The sequence below is a fragment of the Haliotis cracherodii genome, unplaced genomic scaffold, assembly GCF_022045235.1.
Source record: "Haliotis cracherodii isolate W230 unplaced genomic scaffold, xgHalCrac1.p SCAF_16, whole genome shotgun sequence".
In the NCBI taxonomy this organism is placed as follows: Eukaryota; Metazoa; Mollusca; class Gastropoda; order Lepetellida; family Haliotidae; genus Haliotis; species Haliotis cracherodii.
Window position 1 is genome coordinate 31,949,274 of NW_027266271.1, and position 23,585 is coordinate 31,972,858.

General features: G+C 38.7%; 3 protein-coding genes across 3 annotated transcripts; 1 reads left to right on the forward strand and 2 right to left on the reverse strand.

Annotated features, from left to right (window-relative positions):
* Positions 1-634: 634 nt before the first annotated feature.
* Positions 635-22,932, reverse strand: LOC139463708 (receptor-type tyrosine-protein phosphatase epsilon-like). Its single transcript, XM_071244961.1, has 23 exons — positions 22,886-22,932; positions 22,528-22,727; positions 22,134-22,277; positions 21,753-21,899; positions 10,533-10,629; positions 10,068-10,126; positions 7,635-7,709; positions 6,886-7,199; positions 6,641-6,728; positions 6,482-6,549; positions 6,259-6,295; positions 5,877-5,977; positions 4,879-5,004; positions 4,333-4,478; positions 4,002-4,137; positions 3,032-3,178; positions 2,800-2,821; positions 2,452-2,486; positions 2,080-2,199; positions 1,866-1,982; positions 1,522-1,646; positions 928-1,060; positions 635-698 (listed from the first exon to the last, which is right to left on the reverse strand). Exons 1-23 carry the CDS (start codon positions 22,930-22,932, stop codon positions 645-647), a joined length of 2,538 nt encoding a protein of 845 aa, XP_071101062.1. The 3' UTR covers positions 635-644.
* LOC139464077 (uncharacterized) lies at positions 12,594-15,240 on the forward strand. The gene is made up of 2 exons (XM_071245630.1): positions 12,594-13,181; positions 13,995-15,240. The coding sequence occupies exons 1-2, from the start codon at positions 12,809-12,811 to the stop codon at positions 15,062-15,064; spliced, it is 1,443 nt and encodes a 480-aa protein (XP_071101731.1). The 5' UTR covers positions 12,594-12,808; the 3' UTR covers positions 15,065-15,240.
* LOC139464076 (uncharacterized) lies at positions 15,661-18,784 on the reverse strand. The gene is made up of 2 exons (XM_071245629.1): positions 18,636-18,784; positions 15,661-18,323 (listed from the first exon to the last, which is right to left on the reverse strand). Exons 1-2 carry the CDS (start codon positions 18,782-18,784, stop codon positions 15,743-15,745), a joined length of 2,730 nt encoding a protein of 909 aa, XP_071101730.1. The 3' UTR covers positions 15,661-15,742.
* Positions 22,933-23,585: the final 653 nt, after the last annotated feature.

The window sequence follows — 23,585 nt, forward strand, 5'->3', positions numbered from 1 at the left end:
TACTCAGTGAATATTCAGGCTAATCCACAAAAGTGAGTTTACTCATAAAAGTGTCCGGAACTTAGGCAGATTATACCCGAATACGCGATCAACAGAGAGTAGTGGTCAGTTGACAGGAATTTGTGTTTGTGACAGGACATATTTTTGCAAACACCTGATATGATCTCTCTTTGATACTTTCATACCCACATGCTCGTGATACAATGGGAATCGTACAATGGACTCTAGTGGTTATTTCAACTCCTGTCTATGTCACGTGACAGGTATTATTACAATTTATGTATATCATTTTGCGAATGAGTTTGCAATGAACTTTCTTTTTCAAGAAATAAAATGCACAGATAAGGAAACCAACAAGTCGTAAAACTGAGATTAGAATAGGAGTGAGAGTATTACAACCTTCAGTATACACGCATGCATGGTATGTATGTGTTGCCTATATGTAAATGAGTGGACGCAATAGGAAACATAGCTACATGTGAATAGGTCTCAGTAAAATCGAGCTATTTTATCTGACCTATTTTGTGTGCATGTACAGCTAGGGCATGGGCTTTTAGAAAGTAAATGTAGTTAAAGTAACTAATAAAAAAATAAACAAGTTTTCAGAAAACGTTCCAGCTGTGTATAGAAGCGTCAGTCTAGATTCAAAGAGACCCAAGGCGTTGTTTTGAAAATTCAAGGCAGAAACAGACATCAGTCTGTAATGAAAGTAAAAACTGTGTCATACATATCATATATGTATTTATATGAACATTAAATGATACAGTGTCGGTAATGTAATGTATTGCCTGACTATTTCCGTGAAAATAGATGCTTTACCTTCTCTCAAGTTAACAGCTGCCTTGCCTTCAGACAGATATTTCTTATGAATAATGAAGGGTTTTTTTTAAGCTGTTTGTTTAATTATGTAGCGTCAGAGTGCCATACCAGAGTGAAGGGACGTCCCCGGAGGCGCGTGTAAAGACGTCGCATATTGGTGATGATGTCTACCTTCCCATCGTCCTGAATTCTGCTGGCGATGTTGAGAAGCAGCACAAGAAGCCTTGTCTCGGTAATGGAGCTTAAATTGGAGACAATGAAAGGGTTGGTTCAAGTTGCATAACGGATGTGCGTCTAGTATAAACACAGGTTAACATTATGGCGTTTTGTGTGCTGTATCTATGCTAACAGTCTTACATCACTGTTTCTATCCCACATGACACATTTACGGGAAAAAATTCCTTCTTTGAACAATAGGACATTTTTTTCTAAACGTGGTGACCATAGATGTGGCAACAGCTCCATTTTCAAAGGTTCAGGATAATTTGTCAAAAGCGAAAGCAAACACGAATGTTTATGAAAATTGTAGGGGTCCCCATGGGCACCAGGTGTGCTCCCATCCTTGCTGATCTGTGTCGTTATGAATATGAATTGGAATATCTGATGGGATTGGTTAAATTAAAAGACATGGGAATTTCGCCAAGACGTTTAAGTCAAAGAAAGGGTATTGTGGCTTTTCTTAAACATGAAAAGATGACATACCGTGAAACGATTGTACAAGGATGTCGATGTAGCGCAAGCAAGGAGTCGATCAAAGCCATCCCACTGTGATCTCGAACACTTCCTGCCAAGTGGTGATGCTGAACAGTGAATGTTGAATTGTCCTCCTGTAGTGACAACAGTGTACAGATCAACTACACACGCAGAAAGAACATACACACATGCTTAAGGGATTGATGCAGAATAATTTATAGTTTTGTTTGTTAGGCAGTATATAGAAATCAATATCAACGTAGGTATACAAAAAAAATCATAAGACTTTAAAATAGAACTTATGATCAACTGTGTCTTGGTGTAACTTCTACATTGCTCAAGAAAAGGATTACTTTTGAAACGAGATCAATGGTGTCAACGTTTACGTCATCCATTTTGAGAGTGCGAGTGCGCATGCTTGCTGTGAGTCTTGATGTTGTGACAGAGGATTCTGCTGATGGAAGATATGTCTGCAACAGAAACAGTTCATGAATGCGTATTGTTATCTTTGTGTTCATCTTTGATTGTTTGGAACGCTAAAAAAGAACTACAATCGTCCTTTGGTACCTGATTGACCTGTGCCCACGTGACCAGACTGCGAGACCTAGTCTTGTAAATTTGATTCCAAACTTCCTCTTTGTCCGGAAGTGACGTCAAGACGTAGAACCCAATTGTGGATACATGTGACTGACAACACAAACATAATACGATAAATCATCTTTGGTTAATTACAATGTTGCCATTTCACATTGAATCCATACCTGTAGTCACTGCCTGCACGACATCTTCATTGAATGGAGTATGCATAACCAATACGTTCGTTTGTCTAATAATCCCACACCCTATAAAAACATAACCGTCATAAACCAACAGACGGAAGCGAGTGCAGACCAAGAAAAAGAAAAAAACAAACATTTTGATTTACTAGTATTTACTTACAGGCATTGAAACAACGATGTCAATCTCAGTATTTTCTGGAATAGACATAGGAATATTATTTATCTGCTCTTTATATTATTTATATGAGCAGAAATTAGAAGATCTAACAGTGAATTATTAATATTAGTGTGGAACCTTGTCTTCGAACACTTTACAAACCATAACAGTTAAAGGGTAACGTTTTAACAGATAATGTCATCCATTACAAAGTATCTTCCGTTATTTAGAAAAGATACCAAAGTACTGTGCTTATTTTAAATTGTCCTATGGTCGCGGGTGGGGGTGGGGGTATATGTTGTTTCAGGAAACACAGGACATCGTCTCCTTGTTATATTATCATCAACTCACGGGCAGGAGTACACTGAAGCACCTGGAACAGACACAATCTGGGCATGAGGAAATATACTTTTCTTTCCTTGCAAATGTTCAAAACGAGGTTTCTTTTCAACCCATGACGATTGAAATGTTTCATGAATCCCAACTCCTGTACAGTATTAACAAACAACATACTTATATATACTCACACGCAAAAGAAACGGAAGTTGTTTTAAGCAAATATATATAAAGGCAAAACATTTACCTCAACATGTTGTTGTACAGTCTTGATTCCCATCGTGAGGTTAGCAAGGAGGCCAAGATCCACTCCCTTCAGCGTACGGGAGTCCAGAGTCATGTCTCCGTCTGCCGCCGCCCTTGCCACTGCCTGGTACACGAACAGGTACTGATCCTGTGGGTAAGATTCATCAGCGCTAGACGGAATGTGAACTTGTCAGATAAATATGGTGTTTATATCTCATCGGGGGATTGCGGGTGCAGGCAGGGGACACTTTTTTACATTTTTGTCGACGTATGTTCAATACAGAGTAAACACAATTTACGGATAACAACTTCTTTAATACCGTAAAGGCGACGTTCGGTATAGATCCTTATACCGTCAGTCTTGCTTGACAATGGTATAAGGATCTTTACCGAAACGTCGCCTTTGCAGTATTAAAGAAGTTGTTATCCATAAATTGTGTCTACTTTGTCATCCGTCCGCTTCTAAGTAATGCCTAGCAAACGATTCGTGTGTTCATTAGTTAAGCCACATGCCTGATCACATCCTGTCTTACCTTGTATGTCAAGCTTAAGTTCAACTTTTTGGTCAAATTACCTATTTTTTACTTTGCCAATACAAATACAGTTTCATAAATTTCCATTATCCGCTACATCAGTGTACAATTGAAACAAGATATACATAATCGTCTTCCAGCTCCTCAGCTACTCGGCGTCGCGTAATGTGTATAAACATTGACTTAAGATGTATGTGATGCTCTTGGCCTAAACATAAATATAACGATTATCTGACGAAACTGTTTCCATTGGGCGTTAAAGGTAAAATAGCTGTGAAATATAAATGAATGCGTCACTCTCAATCATTGATGAGACCAGCAAATTATTATATGATATTATATTATTCATTCTTGTAAATATTTACAACATTAACAGGTGATACAAAGATCTTTCTGGTCATCCGTTTAACCTATCACACATGTGCATTCAACACTAACTTTTGATTGTATCATGCCTTTCCTCTGACTTCTCGAGTTGGAGACGAAGCTGACAACGTCCACAGCGCCCTCTGTTGTAGCCTGCTCCACGAGACTATCAATAGCGATGTACGTGCCTGTCTGGCCTATGCCGGCGCTGATTGTGGATGACACAGACAGTATACATACACATGCTGTGTGAACACCACATGTCAAAATAGTAATATTCACTGAAAATTGACACGTTGCTTACACCAAAATATACTTTATCAAAACAAATCTCTCAAAATGAAATGTGTTCAGAAATACCCATCGATTGCTTCGAATAAGACTACCATTCGCCAACACGCACCTGCAGTGAACGGTGATTGGATGCTTTTGTTTTCCAGCTAGTTCCTTGATCTTCCACCTGAACTCCAAGAATGCATACATATCTGGAACACTCCGATCTAGCCAGGTTGTAAAATGGAAATGACGCACGTGCCGCTTCGTTGTCTTCTAAAAAATACAATATTGATATACTTTGCGTTAGACGTTCAACAATGTTGTCAGGTGGTATAAAGCTGATGTGCCTGATTCGAATCTTAGTACTCTTAGTGAGTGAGTGAGTTGGGTTTAACGCCACCTTTAACAATAGTCCAGTTATATCACGGCGTGTCAGCTTAATGTGGGAAGAAAATCCGAAGTGATGCAGGTCTCAGACGTTTACCACTTCGGTGAAACCTACGAGCACGGGTATGGTGCTGACAAACCTAGAAACATAATCGGGGCGAACCGGGATTCGAACCCACAATCACAGATTTCTTTCGTGCCTAAGGGACGCAACTCTGCACAGTGTAGTACTCTTAACTTATAAGAGTTGAGGCAATGCAATGCTTCTAAATAAAGGCATGTATACCTTCTTGTGTTGCACAGTCAGCTTTGAGAGTGTGTAGTTTGCAAGACATGTTTCTGTCTCCATGGTTACCGTGATGTCACCGTATGTCACCTGGTCTTTTTCAGGCCAGTAACGAAGACAATTCATCTGCAATAGAACAGTACCAATGATATGTTTCTACGTGTAAAATGCTATAAAAGCCGCAAGGATAATATTTTGCAGATAAGCGCAGGCATCCATATTTGTAACGTGAGCTACTGCAACGTCACAATATCAGCTGTAGTCCATGTGTATGACGTCACGGGTAAATGTTTGTATGACGTCATGGGTAAATGTGCACATGGAGCGTTGGGCATCCAACACAACAGGTGTAAAGCCACCCAGTGTTTGTTATGAACTCAGTACCAAGAAGACATGAAACAATGTGAACTTAGTGTTCGTCTACGCAGGGAAAGCATCTTCATTTAAGGGTGATGTGGTTTGTGATCATGAATTACAATCTCAGATTTTGCCTTGATAAAGATTCTTGGTTTATCCGCATTGTATCCATTCTCCTGGGTTTCGCCAAACTGGTGAACATCTGTATATGCAGATTCTACCATGAACTTGTAAACGCCTCGACTTTAAACAGACAAATTGAGAGGTTTCAAATCACACTTAAAAATCTGTCTCAAACAGCTGATTGGACGCCCACGTCACCATAAAGATAATATTTATTAAAAAAGAATACTAACTCATCTTTGGTAAGCATTTTAAAATATTGATATTTTCATTTTTAATGAAACACAGAATAAGGACAACAATCAACATATGTGTGGCAAAATATTCTGGGCATGAAACACCACAGCAATCGACAAGGAGAATGTATTTTCAAACCTTTGCATTTTGCGCCCAGTGGAATCTGTTTTGGCGGATAAACGAAAATGGTTACTCTTTTGCGTCGACGATATATATTTTATGAACTTATCTAATATTACAAACGTATTAGTTTGGCTAACTACTACTTCGTCTATTCGTACCTTGCCCCCTTCCTCGAGTCCCGTCACCATGACGATCGTAGTGCATCCTTCCTGCCAGATCATCCTCCAGAAATCCTCAACAACATCAGGCTTGTAGGGCCCTTAAAACACATTGTGTTACGAGTAGCTTTTATCTGGTCATTAGCGATCATATACAGATACGGCAAATCAGTAAACAAGTTTGTACCAGCGGCAAAGCCTTATATAGAAGAAAGGAATGTTGGTATGTATTAGAATACTTTGGTGAAAAGAAAGCAGTTTTAACAAAAGGTCATATGTGGAGAATATGTTCTATATATCAGTGTTTGGTATTATTGTCAAATTCCTTCACAAGGTATTCAATAGTTCTTCTATTAAATGTCAATATTGCTATATGTCATACCTTGTGCAGCGATGTATTTCCTCTCAGTCTTGTAGCCCTTAAACAATGTCAGCAGGAAAGGTGAAAGTGTTTAAATCATGACAATCCCTAACAATCGTTAAGCAACTATACCAGTATGGCAGCAGCTAAAATATTACCATCAAAATGAAGAGTTTCTATATTCTCTTCTTACAACTATTTAATTATGTCATGCCACTAACGCAGATAAATAATCGTCACTCACGTCCATGTAGCTGGCATTGATGTAGTTGCTGGTCTGGCCATCGTTTAACACCACCCGGTTGTAGTCATCTAAGACAAAGATGACACTGTTCATGTTTCAGTTCATGTCTCAGTTTGTGTTTTGTGTATAAGTTTATGTCTAGATTTAAGTTAAACTTACATGGGTAGTACGATTTAAATCTGCTTTTCCCGTTGTTTTGTGGTAGCTGGGAGTCATTGTAACAGTGCATGAAGCCATCTGGCAAATTCTGAAAATAAATGAGACAAAAAATGGAGTCTGTCACGTGTGTCGAACTACATCACTGCCATGTGTTTACGAGTCATTACGAAATAAAGTATAGCGTTCGACAAGAAAGCTGATAATCACATTATAACAACAGAAGCTGTTTGGTCTTGAATATTGACCTTAAATTCCTCCTCTGTTTCTCTAGGATGTTCCTCCAGTTGACGTTCAAAGTCCTCCAGATCTGACACTTGAATCATTCGACCGACGCAGGGGCTATGGCGGGTAGGATAGTTCTCATGTGGATGACCATTATCTCTCAAAAGGCCGTGAATAGGGTCAGTGTTGCCCTCCTCTTCGTAAATAGTCTCATACACAGAAGTTTCTGTAATCGTGCCTCCACCCGATTCGTGATTTACTCCTTCCAAATTCACATATGTTAGGCCTGGAACTGATCCATGTTCGCCCTCATCTCCAAGCCGCTCATAAACACTCTCTGAAAGAACATATAGTCGTATCTAAACAGGTTGCTGAAGGAATATTTCTCACCTGTAGACACAGTGTTATCCTTCATTTGCAAGGCACGGGTGTCCCAGTCATCTGAGGCGCAGCAATGCGCCGTGCACAGTTTCGTCCCTTAGACACGCCAGAAACCTATGATTGAGGGTTCAAATCCCGGTTCATCCCGATTATGTTTCTAGGTTTTTCAGCATCATATCCGTGCTCGTGGCAAACTTCTAAGACCTGCATCACCACGGGTTTAACTCCCACATCAAGTTGCGACGCCGTGATATCGTCGGAAAATTGCTTAAAGCTGCGGTAACCGCAACTCACTCACTCACCCACAAACATTTCATTTGCAATGAAGTAAAATCACATTGGAATATGTTAACAACATTTACAGAACTAAACGTATTTTCTAAATTTATACCCTGCGTTGACTCTTGTTTGAATTCAGGTTGACACAGTTGTGAATAGTGCAAGTCAGCCCCACTTGATGGTCTCACTGCAAATAAACCGAAGTCAATTTCATAATTTATAATATTTTAAAGTATGAAGTACTGTATTCATTGATTACAATGTAAACCATATCACTAACACTTTTGGTCCGTATTACAGTAGTAGTAGCAGCAGCAGCGGCAGCAGCAGCAGCAGTAGTAGTAGTAGTAGTTGGTTGGTTGGTTTGTTGTTTAACGCCGCACTCAGCAATATTCCAGCTATATGGCGGCGGTCTGTAAATAATCGAGTCTGGACCAGACAATCCAGTGATTAATATCATGAGCATCAATCCACGCAATTGGGATCGATGACATGCATCTACCAAGTCAGCGAGCCTGACCACCCGATCCCGTTTGTCGCCTTTTACGACAAGCATAGTCACCTTTTACGGCAAGTATGGGTTGCTGAAGGCCTATTCTAACCCGGCGTCTTCACGGGCCAGTAGTAGTAGTAGTAGTAGTAGTAGTAGTAGTAGTAGTAGTAGTAGTAGTAGTAGTAGTAGTAGATGGAATCAAAAGAAGCAGCAATGGATTCAAACACAAATGACATACACTTTTAAGGTTTTCTTATAAGAGCCAAGGATATGAGACGTAATCTCAATGTCAGTGTTGATTTTGATGATGGTTCTTTACTCCAATGAAATAATTTATATCACATACACTGGAGAAACCCTCAGAACCCTCAACACCACACTCAAAGAATATCAGACCTCTATCAACAACTAGACCTGAAATCAGCTATTTCCGAGAACATCCTCAAGCACCAAGGTCATAACATCATGTGGGAAGCCACCAAAGTCCTGTCTACCAACAACTGGCGACAAAGAAAACTACAAGAAGCCATTGACATCAGGAGACACCAGCCAGCCATAAACTGTAATCAGGGAATCTTCTGCCCAGGGCTTAGGAGTTATTGCTTTGACCTTTGTCAGTGGTAATTATCTAGCTGGCTTCCATTTGTGTAATATCATTTCCATTCTACTACCTATCAGTGTTGATCATCCCAGGCCTATCGTTTGCCCAGTGTCCATTGCCTATTATCAGTCAGTGCTAATTATCAGTCAGTCAAGTGTTGGCGCTCCTTTTGTCAATTGCTTATCACATATAAGCGCGAATTATCTATTGGCTCCCCCTTGTTAAGTTTCCACCTTTGTTATCTAATTGCTTTTGTTGTTCTTACAGGTACAAAGTGATGTTCTATGCATCATATCATTTATTCACCTGATAAAGGAGTAAGTATATACTCCGAAACGTTACATCCATATATTCTCTTCCTTATGTGTATCACTTCTCCACGACTTTCAAAGATTTGATATGAATGCATAGTTTTACACAAGCCTCCCCTTAATGAAATGGATTAAAACATCTAGCAATTACTCAAATCGTTTCGTAAAAAATGTAATCCTCATTCATTACAAAACAGATGCTCAAACATAGAAAGAAATGTGAAGATTATTTGAATGTAATTCATGTTTGTTATTGTGATTATTTCATTTTCTACCAAAGTCAGCATTTTATAATGTTGTTTCATACTTGTACAAAATAGTCACATGTTCTGATGGTGCTCTTTTGATTGCATGTTGAGGCCTATGTCATCCCAACAGATAATGCTGAACTGTTTCAGATGAATTATCGACAGATTGGTCACATAGAGGGGATACTTCCTTGTAAATACTCCTGCAGGCATTCAATACACGATGACCAAGACGAGGTATAGTCAACAACTTCATCACGCCTCGAACGACGACAAACTTTACAGATGTGTTTAACTGTTGGGCAAAGTGTGTGCATATGTCGTCCCACAAATCTTGCCACGTTATGGAGACCGACTTTGCAGTGGCATAATCGAAATACTTTTGGAAGGACAGAATTAAGAGTATTTACATCATCATTGTGAACCATTTCGCGATTTTATATTAGTTGTATTTGACCGAAATATTTCGTTTTGACTGAATTTCGTAACGCTATGACATGTGAACAGGCTGATTCTTTACAAATGCAACGTATCATAGACTAGAGTAGCTTTCCGTTTACAGTAGTGAGCTGGCCTATTGATTGTCGCAAAAGATATTGACTGACGAAGTTATTTTTGTGCTTTATGACAGTGTCTTGAAAACATGTAAAGACAGTTGAATTTTGCCTATTCAGTAGCAAAACCACTGTCGGAAATAAAAACCAAACCATATTACCTGTTGTCGCTGTCTGATACTTGATTTAACCATAGCAAAACACAAGTATATATCTCATAATTAAACATAGTATCTATCTTAACAAACAGCTGCAGGTGTATAGGTACATTGATAAGAAACTCAGCACTGACCTAGACCCGACCTACAGATCACTGTGCCAGGTGCACGTTGACTTACCTTCACAGTTGTGTACGGTTTGACGCGCAGACTCCTCTGTTGTACGTTTCCTACTTTTTCTGAAATAGATTGATTCTCATTTTTCCGGGACCTAACAAGAAATCACAGGATGGCCTGTTGTCAGTGTCGCATAATGTGAATATGCAGGCCAAGACACGTGGATATGCGAATGGAAATTTATTAAATCTAGGTATAAATGTTGATAAATGTTTGATTGAAAATAGAGAGAATTACTTCCGAATATATTATTTCAAAACAGTCAGACACTACTTAAAAATAAAGGAAAATAAATAAAAGCAACAAAACCATTTGATGTACCGTTCTCCCAGATTTATAATTGAAGTTAATTCATCAGACGGGTCGTTTCACCAATATCTAATACAAGGCAGGTGAAATAGGCAGGAGGTGAAATATAAGCGACACAACTCTTGATACGAGGGATGCGCGAATATTTAGAAAACTGACCTGATTCGGACGATGATGAGAACAATCAGCATGGCTATCAGTACTATGGCAACTGCACCTGCTGCTAGAGGTATCACAGCCACAGAGGTCGAGGCAGCTGAAACACACAAAGAAATTGTTTACCATTAGTGATTATCTGATGTTTTGGGCCCATTTATCAAGGACACTGTCGTAAAAATGATGAACTTGTTTGTTGTTTTCATGAAGCAGGGGCGGTCGGGACTTTATGATCTGAAACAAATTTTGCAATGATACTTATTCTTGGGTAAATTGTTACAGCTCTTTTTGTTGGAATAGTTCAATGCTTACATATATGTTATTCCTGAGGGACTGTCGGGGTAACCTAGTGGTTAAAGCGTTCGCTCGTCACGCCGTAGACCCGGGTTCGATTCCCGACATGGGTACATTGTGTGAAGCCCATTTCTGGTGTCCCCCGCCGTGATATTGCTGGAATATTGCTAAAAGCGGCGTAAAACCATACTCAGTCAGTCAGTCAGTCATGAAGCAGGTACATACAGGAAATCTGTACAGACAGACAATGTAGTGACAGTCTCTTCTCGAGTGTCCAACTGCAACACCTAGCGCTGTAGATAGATGCAGCGGCCGAGCAATCGCATCCAAAAGTGGGTGAGATATGACAATCAGTATTGAGAGAAAAGGTACAGATAATCAACGTGCAAGGAATATGCGGGAAAGGCCAAATTTGACCCCCTGTATAAAATGGACTTGTCCGACATTGCAGCGGTCGGATTCTACTCAGGGAGTCATCATTATTTAAATACCGGTTGATATTTTTGAAAGATTTTACATTTTATCGACATCCTTAAAGTGGCTGTGTTACGACGTAAATTGTAATAAAAAGGTAAATTGTAATACTTGCAGCAAATTGTAATGATTTTGATGTAAATTGTAATAACAACGTAAATTGTAATAAAATTTGACGTAAATTGTAATACGCAAATTGTAATAAAAATTGACGTAAATTGTAATAATCTCAACTTGCGGTAAAATGTAATAACTTTTTACGTAAATTGTAATAACCTTATAAGTTTAGTGTCAAAGGCGTTGAATGACTAGAACCTATCCTTGTCAGGGTTGGTACAGGGTTTATCGTACAATCGTCATTAAAGTATGGGTGTGGGGGAGGATTGAGGTCGTTAGGGTTTGTACAGGGTTTATCGTACAATCGTCATTAAAGTATGGGTGTAGGGGAGGATTGAGGTCGTTATCGTACATTGTTGTATAATTATATGTATATATAAACGCATTGGAATTTCATTTCTATGGTTGTCCAGAAGAGGATTAATTACTAGAATGAACTTAGTTTTCTTATTTATTAATAATACCCTGTGTGTTTTGTACTTAATTGTAATATATCCTTTTGACGATTTTCATCATAATTGTTCATATTTAACCTAATGGAATCATATTTCAATTGGTAAAGTAGGTAGTAATATACACAATGGAATAATTATAACGTAACAAACTTACACAAATATATTGATGTTTAAATGTGGAAAGTCTGACTTTTACTGACTGAAGCAAATTTATTTATTTTGCAACTGTATATTTGTACATATTTTATGCGGAGAGGGGTTTACTAAGTTGCAAGAACTTGTCCCCAATACAATTCTCATTTTGTTCTGTGAATAAAATATGTTTAAACTAAACTAAACTAGCAAATGGATGACATGTCATTCTGCAGTAGTCTGTGTGCAAGCTGATTTATACATGTTCATATACATGATATCATTTTATTATTATTCAAGTTTCAATGTTTTTAACGTTTCTCGGAGGATGTAAAGCAAATAATGACAATGTCCTGGGCGATGTACATGTAGGTATGTGAACCCGCAAGGACTACCTTTATCAATTATTTTACGTGCAGCTTGTGTCATGTCTGTATTGTTAGAATGCTACTCTAGCAACTGTACACATCGAAATCTATAACTGAAAGATCCATCCTCAGGTTAAAAATGATTGATAACATCACGGACCTATATAACCTGGATAGGAAACGATACAGAATTCCTGAAACTATCTCTGCCGCGCATCCGCGAATTGAAATCCGAGCCCCATGTTATCGGTATCCCGCAGACGCGATGCCAACCACATGTGGACAGCTTATGGCGCATGCGTAGTAGGGCTTAACTTGACTTCCCCTGGTTACCAAAACATCCGGCTTACAAGCATGTGTGGCGATCGATAGCTGTCAAAACACATATGTCCCATGTGCATCAGATTTTTATCAATTAAACACGGAAACGGTAATTAAGATGATCGAGATATCAGACCATATATATACAATGCCTTGCAACATTATCGTCATTCCTAACCTAATACGGATACATATTCAAGCGTTCAGATTCTCTCGTAACAACTACAACATGTCCGATTTCGTCAACTGGGATGACTCCGATATGGATTTGTCCGTACTTCTAGGCGAGTACACAGAGTATGAAGTGGATGGAAACTCGGATTCAACGTCCGATGACTGCCATTCAAAGGTGCAAAAGACTGGCGAAAACCAGAGACGTGGCAAGACTTTTGCAGCTTTGTACAGATGTCCTTTGTGCAGCAAAGACTACGGTTCAATTTCTGGATTCCGTGGCCATGTGATCAAAGCACACGGAAGATCCGATTTACGAGGTAATGAAAATCACAAAACAGTAAAGTTTTCTGTTCAAACATATATTCATATTTTATTTACATATATATTCTTACATAAAAGCCCCAGGGCACAATTTGGCTAATTACCACCATGGGTATATATATGAATAATGGTAAAATATAGGCATATAATTATAAGAGGAAAGCAGATACTCCAAGATGTTATAATGTGTGGAATAAATAGATTCTTCAATTTACATATTGCAATTTTGTCCTCCAGACTAATATAATTTCAGAAATAAGTAACCCTATTTGTATTGTATCATGTGTGTATCTATCTTAATTTGTATACATTTAATCTAATCTTAACACATTGACCATGGATACATTAATTTGACTGCCGTAGAATAATAATTGAAATAACATTTTGGGACTCTTGTATCATGTGTATACACTTTCAATGTTGCAATCATTACATATGAACAGAATACTTGTATCAGATAAAAATCTAATCATTTAAGAAGCCTGAGTTAGTATGCTTTTTCAATTACTTTTTATTTATTCATCGTGATGTGTTAAGGCTTAGTTTTATATCATTGGATTCAATTCAATCACAAAATACAATTGTAAAATAACTATGAATTAAAAAAATATGGAAATCCTTATTTTGAACAGAATAACGGTTATCTTCCACAATTTGACTGCCACAGGCACTTCGTAAACATACTGGATAAATGCCTTGATACATGTTTACATTTACATGTTAACACCATACATTCAACCTTAAACTAATATACTTGGTGAAAGGTTCTTTTGATTGCATATCATAAGGGATATTATTACTAATTCCAGCTCCTGACTACAAGCTTACCAGTGAGACACAGCAGACCATACCGACCACATCTCCTACGCTGACAAGTTCTTCAAATCAAGTTTTCTTCAGCACTGAGCAATTGCAAGGATGTATGCTGGAGTCTGTCCGCAATTCTTTAAACGCGATAGCTCATAATGAAATTCACAAGTCGGATCTGGCATGTGAGGGGAAAATGTGTGACATTGCTAGTTTACTTTCTGGTTCAGAGTCATGCCTAGCTCAAATAACTGACCACCTGACACCTACATTTGTAACATTGTTTTCTGGATTGGGAAAAAGCAGCTCCTTTGTGGCGAGCAGAGAGCAGATGTGGGCACAGTTCCACAGAGTAAGAACTGACACCAAGTTCTGTGATCAATTGCATGATGTAATAAAATTACATACACAAGAGAGTGACTGGAATGTACACATGCTAAGTCAGTGCTTGTTGGATGAACTGGTTGATGCTGTGTGTACGAAGTTTATATCAAGTATACAGAGTGATGCAGAACGCGAAGCTAAAGATCTGACCTCGGCGGAAAATGAGACTCTATTTTATATCTGTGGATTTTTAATTAGGGCCATTACAAAGCACTCAGGAATAGAGTCAAAAGTAGCCAAAACCCTGAGGCATTTATGCATAACATCACAGGATACTTCATCTGCATTTATGACAAAATTTCGCGTTTGGACTGAGACTGTCAACAGAGGAGGACTTAAAGTTAGTGGGGACAATTTTTTCTTTCTTGTGAGAAAAATGGAGATGATTTGTCGGCAGCAAGTCGACACATCAAACTTAAATGCAAATTCCCTGTGTGTTGACCGCCTTAAGGACAGCATTCTTAAAGACACAACAGTCCTGTTTTACTGGGACAACCTCGTCACAAGTAGTGAAGAAGAAAAGCTCTCCATTTTGGAAAGTATTGCGGACTTGTTCCTGAAACTGCGAGGAAGAGCTGTTGTCCAGCACATTCGCAGGCAAACACAAAAAAGAAATGCCAGCACACCCAAACGTGCAAAAAAAGGGAAAAAGTCAAATTCCCTTAGAAAACGCCTGAGGGAACATTAACTGCTTAATATGTTTGGATTTTGTGCCAGTTGATTTGTTCGTACATGTAATATAAAAATTGTTCTAATATCAGTGAATAACATAACTGTACATATTTCAGTGCTTAATTAGCTGTACATTTTATCTCATTATTTTGTGGGTGCTTTTTTCAAACTGCAAGAAATAATCTTGAAGAAAATACATACAAATGATCTTATTTTGACTTTTTATTTTGTTAGTCTCAAAACACAAGATTTGTTCGTTTGTTGTTTAAAGCCGTGCTCAGCAATATTTTGGCTAAATGACGGTAGTAAAAAAACAATCAAGTAAGCATTAGACAATCCAGTGATAGACATCATGAGCATAAATTTTATGACATGCATTAATAAAGTTCCCAAGTCTGAACAGCTGGTCTGCAGTCGCCACTAAGAAGAAGTATGGTTTGCTTAAGATCAACTCTAGTTTCTAGCCTGGATCTTCACAGGCTTCACTAAATAGTGAGTGAGTGAGTGACTATGGTTTTTCGCCGCTTTTAGCAATAATCCAGCAATATCACAGCGGGGGACACCAGAAATGGGCTACACACAATGTACCTATGTCGGGAATCAAACCCAGTCTTTGGTGTGACGAGCGAACGCTTGAACCACAAGGCTACCCGACCGCCCCTCATCACTAAATAAACACCACAAATGTCAATGTTCAGTTTCTCCTCTGTCTCTTAGTTAGTGGGGTGTGAACCACTCGAATGTCATTATGTCCTCTCTTGTTTGTAATGTTGCCTGTAATTGGTGCTAAGGCAGTTGAACCAATGACACGAAGTTGTGACATGGTATGTTTCACATCATACACAGTAGGATTGCTGTTGGCCCCTCCCTTTTGTCTATAATGAGAGAAATGTTCTTCAAGTGGATCCTGGTTGAATCTGTGAGTTAGTACAAAGTTTGCACCCTCATCTAGTAGGAACCTAACACATTCCACAATAGATTGAACCGTGATGCGTAATCCATGTAGTGTCTGCTTGCTCAACATCATTCTAGATCTCTGACTCTTCGTGAGAGGCCCTTGTCTGTTCAAAACAGCTCTTTCCCATGCATCGAAATAACCAAGAAATTCAGTTGTCAGATATGTCAGTCTCTCATCATTTCGATCGACATATTCTCGTAAATTAGTATTTCTTTTCCTGTCTGCCTCATTCAAGTTCCTTGTATTTAAACAATCAAAAAATTTGTTCATCTGTCTGATAAAATTCACAGTCTCACTCACAGAATCATCATACAAATGTTCAAGTGCATCCGCAACAGTTTTGCTCAATACCTGAGCTGCCAGATTCACCTTCATTTTAGCAAAAGGCGTGAGATCAATATGCTCACGCGTTAATTTGTGAGCATGAGCATAAATTGATGGTTCCACATATTCTTCATACAACCTAACAATGTGTGACCACCTGATGTCCTGTCCATCTTTCCACATGTCACGTGACTTGCTGTGGCTTCCAGAATTGGCAAAACAATTTCGGGTGGTTTTGAGGAGGTGAGGGACATCTGAAATGAAGTAAAGCTTCCGTCTAGGATATGAGTAGGGGTTCCAGGTCCAGTATGTGTTTTGAAGTTCCTCACAGTGATGCAGATTGAAGAATTTTCTATTAGGAGATGCACCGTCACATGTTACAAACAGAATTTTTAATCTACATTCAATTTCCAAAAATCGGACAGCCTTCCATATAGCAGGATACAAAAGATCAGCAGTTATCCCACTTGTGGCAAAACAGGCAACTGGGTACTTCAGGGAAGAAGTAATCCCTCTAACCATTATGACAAGAATGGAAGATGCTAGTTTCTTCTTAGTGTTCGCAATTAAATTCTCCATATGCAACAAGTCATTGCCAGTTTTCTCAAGTTCAACATACCCAACAAGCTCACCAGTTACTCTGTCGTAAACTAACCCCTCAGACACTTTCACCTCATCTTGAAGAATTCCAACATAACTCATCCATTCTTCCTGAAACATTCCCAGCTGGGCTGCTTCATTCCTGAGATGTGACACAGAGGCATAGTTAAAGCCACATTCAGCAGGTAACCAGTGTGAATAGTCAAACAGTGTTCGACTGCTTGGTAGGGAGATAAATCCAGCATCCCTGGTGGCATCGTATGCTTTTTGGCTTTTGCTTCGAATATAAAGGCACCACTTAATGATCATTGGGTGCCATTTCATTTGCCTTCTGTCTGTCAAACTTACACATTTCAACTGCTGATCCCAGAAAAGCCTCTGTAGCGAGTTCTCATCGGGGAAGGCCTTTTCAACATCAACTGTATGTTTCTTCAGCAATCCCAAAAGTTCAACATTGTCAGTTTCATTAAGTTTCTGTCCTTTCACAGATATGCTCTTCCATATGCTGCGTCGAATCTTGTCAAGTTCAGTTTGCAGGTGCTGTGTTTTATCTTTCATCACCTTAATCTTAGATATCATCATGTCCTTGGACATGTGTTTATGGGGTGTGGTTTTCTTCTCAGAAAATGATGATTCTTGCTGTTTTGAACGTGAAATTTTCTTTCGAAGTGTGTTTCTATACAAACTGCAATGGCTACACCTTTTTCTAACAGTCAACATGGTACACTTGGTTGATCGAATGGTAGAGTGGTACTCAATATCATCTCGCTTCGCACAGAAATCGGCTTCATGGTATGCAAGAACTTGGTTCGTCTTTGTGTAGGAAGTACTCCATTTTGGCATTGTACTGGTGAACTCTTCCTCATGATTTCCAACACAAACATCCCAAAGTTTGAGTCTATCAAAGAACTTCTGAAGGTCTCCAAATGACATCACAATTTTGGGAAGACCCGTCCATATATCATGTTCTCTGTCAATCACAATCTTGTGTACAAGCAGAGAGGGAACTAATGATGATCTTATGTTCATACACAATTTGACTGTTGGAGACTCTCCATGATAATGTTGGACAAGCTGGATGTTATCATCAGTTATCCTTGAAATTGTGAAGTCGGACAATGCATCAGTATGGCTCTTGATGTCATTCTTCAAAAATTGAAATAACTCAAACCTTCTATCCCTCCATAGTTTCTCGACAAACTTGTCTAAGTCCACATGTGATTTATAGCAGAAAACTTTATGTAAAATGACATAGAACCTATTAGCAGAACTGCAGTCTGAATCAACTTCTTCTGGTTCTTCAGTGGAAGTGTTGTTGCAAGTGCCTGATCCATGTCCAAGGTAGAAGGCATCCCAGGCTTCACTCCATTTAGCACCAAACTCATCTTGTGAACTGGAACAAGATATTTAGAATAATATATCATCTCAATTGGACTGGCACATAAAATTAATAAAAATTATTTAAATGTGACAAAAAATTATATCAATTGGCTTTACTCTAGGCTATTACAAGCAGCCACATAAAAACATTGCCATACAAGTGCAATACCTTGGAATGTGGCATGAAACCCCATTTCACCTCACATACTTTACAACTAATGTAAATGATTAAATTTAACAACAATCAATAAAATGTCCTTAAATCAACTTGATATATTTTCTATACTTTGCAAAAGGCATGTAATATACCTAGAAAATAACAAACCTTTCCACAATTACTTGATCATCTGTTCTATGATGGTTCACTTGAGCATGGCTGTGGTCTCTGTCCAATGAAGTTGTCACCTTTGAAGATTTTCTTTTATAGTGCTTCTTTTTCTGGCCAATACCTGGCATTTTCTTTCGTCGTGGCATCTGTAAATGGAATATAATGCACCTGTTTTATCATTCTTCATGTTAAATCAACAAGAATGTACTCATGTGGACATGTAGCAATATTTATTGACAGTTGAAACCTATAATTATAATATAAAAACATACAGATCATATTATTGCAGAAAAAGTCTTGGATATAATTATTTTACCAGTTAGTGAATTACACTTCAGAAATTAGGAACATGAAATATGGGCTGAAAATAGAATATGCTATGAATCATTATTTTTCTCCAACACCTACCCATGTGAAACATTATTTGACATGAAATGTATGTTTCAAGTGGGAATTTATAGTAGATTTCCTTATATTTTAAGCTAAATTATAGCTATTTTTGTAACATTAATTACAGAGTATTTAACAAATGTTTCGTAATTACAAAACCGCATAGTTGCTTATTGGTATATAAGGTATTAGTTGGGTTTTTTTGGGGGAAAAAATATCTATCAGAATAAAAGTTTTAGCACGCCCAAATTGTGCGTGTGTGTAAAAATTTCCGAGTTTTCTTGAATAAACATCGATTTTCATGGACTCGTAATTCGTTGTGAAATATCATTATCAAAGATGTTCTTACACATAACTGCTGTACAGATAGCATATGTTCAGCACACCCTTGTAACTAAGGACTTTATTGGAAAATAACGAAGGAGATAGCGAAATAAAACAGCCAAATATCACGATTTCACTTGTCTGCCATCTTGGATGCAAGACGAAAACAATGGACCGGTGTGCACATATCTAAAGACAGTTGAAACAAAAATAATTACTTTCAGAAGTCTTATTTCGTCCCGAATACCATTACACAATATATAAACAAAATATCCACTTACCTTTCAAGTCTGTATATAAGCGAAATACACGGGAAATTCGGATTTTTTGAAGCGATAAGCGGACAAAAATTGAAGAGCTGGTCAGTGAATCTACCCATGAGCCTTGGCGATGACCCCCCGCAGAGGTGGAAAAACAATCGCCGGTAGCGCGGCGTAGATGACCTGAGGCTATCTGTTGCGTTTCCTATCCAGGTTATACAAGTCCGTGATAACATTAGGTACGTCTATTCGACAAATAGGTTAATTGATTTATCATCCAATAGTAGCTTAGCTAGGAGTCCATTGCAATAACATTGAGTTACGAGTTACCGAAGAGTGCTCTGTGCAACCAGATCCTGAAATTATGTCGATTTGCATTGGAGGTTTACTTAATTTGATAAGGAGCACGTGACCGTCTCCTTGAAACAAACGAGAAATTCAATCGTATTTATACATTATATTTTGACAAAGAATTCAAATACAACAAATGAGTGACAGATCTCCTGTGCAATGTCGAAGGAAAAAAAACAGTCTTCAGCAAATGTGGCATAGAATTCCCATGCATGGGAAAGGAGAATACTTAATACATAACATTATATACAATGTTTTTATTAATATCAAAAGAGGGGCGTGGATATTCTTTACCTACATTGCATAAACTATTAGATATTGTGTATTCTCGATCTCTGTGAACTTCTCACAGATAAAGAATCAATAATAAATGAATGCAAACTATGTTAACTTATGCAATATTTGAAGCAATGTATTGAATATTAAAATATTGAAATTATAGCATACCTTCTTAACATTCCAATGAAAAGAATAGTGACTAACTAAGAAACCAAATTATTTAATTTAAAATTTAATTACTATGCCCTCATCAGCACACACACACACACACACACACACACACACACACACACACACACACACACACACACACACACACACACACACACACACACACACACACACACAAACACACACATACAAACACATACACACATAGGTATTATGTATGTGTGTATTTGTGTGTGTTTATGCATGTAGGTAGGTAGGTAGGTAGGTAGGTGGGTAGGTAGGTAGGTAGGTACGTAGGTACGTACGTACGTACGTACGTACGACCTCTATATATCATTGGTATCAGATCTACATATAGTTCCAAGTGAAAGATGAGTGACACTACTTTGTGAGAGGTCCCACAAAAATGCTGATATGAGCAATTAAAGGTACGATAACGACCTCAATCCTCCCCTACACCCATACTTTAATGACGATTGTACGATAAACCCTGTACCAACCCTAACGACCTCAATCCTCCCCCACACCCATACTTTAATGACGATTGTACGATAAACCCTGTACCAACCCTGACAAGGATAGGTTCTAGTCATTTAACGCCTTTGACACTAAACTTATAAGGTTATTACAATTTACGTAAAAAGTTATTACATTTTACCGCAAGTTGAGATTATTACAATTTACGTCAAATTTTATTACAATTTTCGTATTACAATTTACGTCAAATTTTATTACAATTTACGTTGTCATTACAATTTACGTCAAAATCATTACATTAGGCTGCAAGTATTACAATTTACCTTTTTATTACAATTTACGTTGTAACAGGCTGGATATAATACTGCTATCTCATAATATGAAATAAACGCCTTGCATTCGTTGTTTATCTAACAATAAAACTGGGGCTGCCCTCATGGTGTATTCTCCCTGCAATGTTTTATTGTACGACAAAGAACTCCCACTCGTCGTTTATTTCTTAACGTTACCTCCATTTCTGAATGGGAGAATACATCTCTCACAAACCACTACGAGGCAATAGGCTGCACGTCCCTTACAAGTAAATGCATGTCATGGGACACAACACAATTAACAGCACAAGTTAACCTCGAAAAGCTGTTTCTCTTTAAGATTCGTGTACCGAATATCAATCTTAAGTACTTAAGTTGCGTCGGATATTTCAAGAGGAAGCACAAATTGTTGCACACCAACTGATTTGAGTTCCTGTCTTTGATTTCTACCACAACGTAAAGGTGTGGTATTTTATTCTGGGCTGAACTGAGTGATTGATGGAATGTATTCCGTCGTTTCATCTGAAAAACAATGTACATACAAAACATACCTTGTGTGCAGTCATCACCCGCCCAACCCACGAGACATCCACCGTCACATGACCCGTTGTAGCGGTCACATGATGAGTTGGTGCCATCACACTTCCTCTCCACACATGCTTTGTTACAGTCGACACCATAGTGGCTGGCGTTGCATTCTGACATAAAGTGGATAAACGTTTCGTTTTTAAGTTTGTGTATTCTCATAATGAAACCAAAACATAATCGCCTTAAAAAGTGAGACAATAACTGTGTTGTTTCCTTACATGATGGATATTTCAGATATGCAGAACAGTAAATAATGACATTTTTAGAAAAAAATGACTTGATAAAAGGGGATTCGTTTTTATTGAGGTGAAGGCGATAGGTAAATGCTGTGCAAGCAGATTTACCTCGGCTGCAGTCTTGACCCATCCATCCGGCCTTGCATCCGGGCTCACACCTCCCAGTCACGTGATTACATGGTGAAGTTCTCTGACAGTTTCTTTTCTGACATTCGTTCGCGCATCCGTCTCCGTATGAACCTTTGCCACATTCTGCAAACATAAAATAGAAGTGGGATTCGCGTATATTGATGCTTTTTAGATAATTTAGATAGATTAGAGCGATAATTCGAAAACACATTATCTTATAACATTTCGACTTAGATATCAGAATGTTCCAGGAGGACTGGGAATGTTCGAGAATGTTGGCTTAAAGAAACCATGAAATATACTGTGTAACATCTTTTCATCATGTGAAGAAAAACTGATCATCAATCTTATCAAATGAAGTAGCAGGTTATACCTCGGGTGCAGTCACTCTCTCTCCATCCTGGAAGGCATCCAGCGACACACGACCCGGTATGTCGATCACATGGTGTGGTGCCAGCTACACACTTTCGTTCCACACAGGCTTCGGTACAGTTTATTCCATAGTTGCCTGTGTCACATTCTTCAGTGCACGTGAGAAAAGAAAGTAAAATATGTTTAATCAGCCTCAAAGTGCTGTTCAAGAGTGTGAGTGCTTAAGTTGACATCAACCTATGATATTACGAGTCACTTGTGTCAACAATGTTTTTACATTTGGCTAAAATGTATCAAATAAGCCATTTTAAAATTCAGTTTCTCAGTATCAGTTATAATGAAGTACGCCCTTAACGCACATTAAGGCAAACTTGGGTGGCCTAATGTGTTTGTGCAACTCTTTCATATCGACATCTCACATATACTCTGCCAAAACAGAAACGCAAAATAACTTGTCTCGAGTGTTTTCGACATCCATACAAAATAAATACCAAAAAGGAATTCGTCATTGCAGACAGTAAGGCCTCCTCAACTGTATCACACCTGTCTCACTGGCACCCTGGTCTACAGTGTTGAGGACACACACCACTGACAGGGTCACACTACACCTGTCAGTAAGACCTCCTCACCTGTATCACACCTCTGTCCCTGCCACACAGGTCTACAGTCTCCAGGACACACACCACTGACTGGACAACACTACACCTGACAGTAAGACCTCCTCACCTGTATCACACCTGTCTCCCTGCCACCCTGGTCTACAGTCTCCTGGACACACACCACTGACTGGACAACACTACACCTGCCAGTAAGACCTCCACACCTGTATCACACCTGTCTCCCTGCCACCCTAGTCGACACTCTCCAGGTGACACACCACTAACTGGGTCACACTACACCTGACAGTAAGACCTCCTCACCTGTATCACACCTGTCTCCCTGCCACCCTGGTCTACAGTCTCCAGGACACACACCACTGACTGGAGAACACTACACCTGACATTAAGACCTCCTCACCTGTATCACACCTGTCTCCCTGCCACCCTGGTCTCCAGTCTC

Coding starts and splice junctions, on each gene's coding strand:
- LOC139464076 (XM_071245629.1), bottom strand. CDS start 18,784: ATGCCACGACGAAAGAAAATGCCAGGTATTGGCCAGAAAAAGAAGCAC. Junction 18,324..18,635: donor GATCAAGTAATTGTGGAAAG/GTTTGTTATTTT, acceptor ATCTTGTTCCAG/TTCACAAGATGAGTTTGGTG.
- LOC139463708 (XM_071244961.1), bottom strand. CDS start 22,932: ATGAAAGAGTTGCACAAACACATTAGGCCACCCAAGTTTGCCTTAAT. Junction 6,729..6,885: donor AAACAGAGGAGGAATTTAAG/GTCAATATTCAA, acceptor ATTTATTTTCAG/AATTTGCCAGATGGCTTCAT. Junction 3,179..4,001: donor AAGGCATGATACAATCAAAA/GTTAGTGTTGAA, acceptor TCTTACCCACAG/GATCAGTACCTGTTCGTGTA.
- LOC139464077 (XM_071245630.1), top strand. CDS start 12,809: ATGATCGAGATATCAGACCATATATATACAATGCCTTGCAACATTATC. Junction 13,182..13,994: donor CGGAAGATCCGATTTACGAG/GTAATGAAAATC, acceptor TACTAATTCCAG/CTCCTGACTACAAGCTTACC.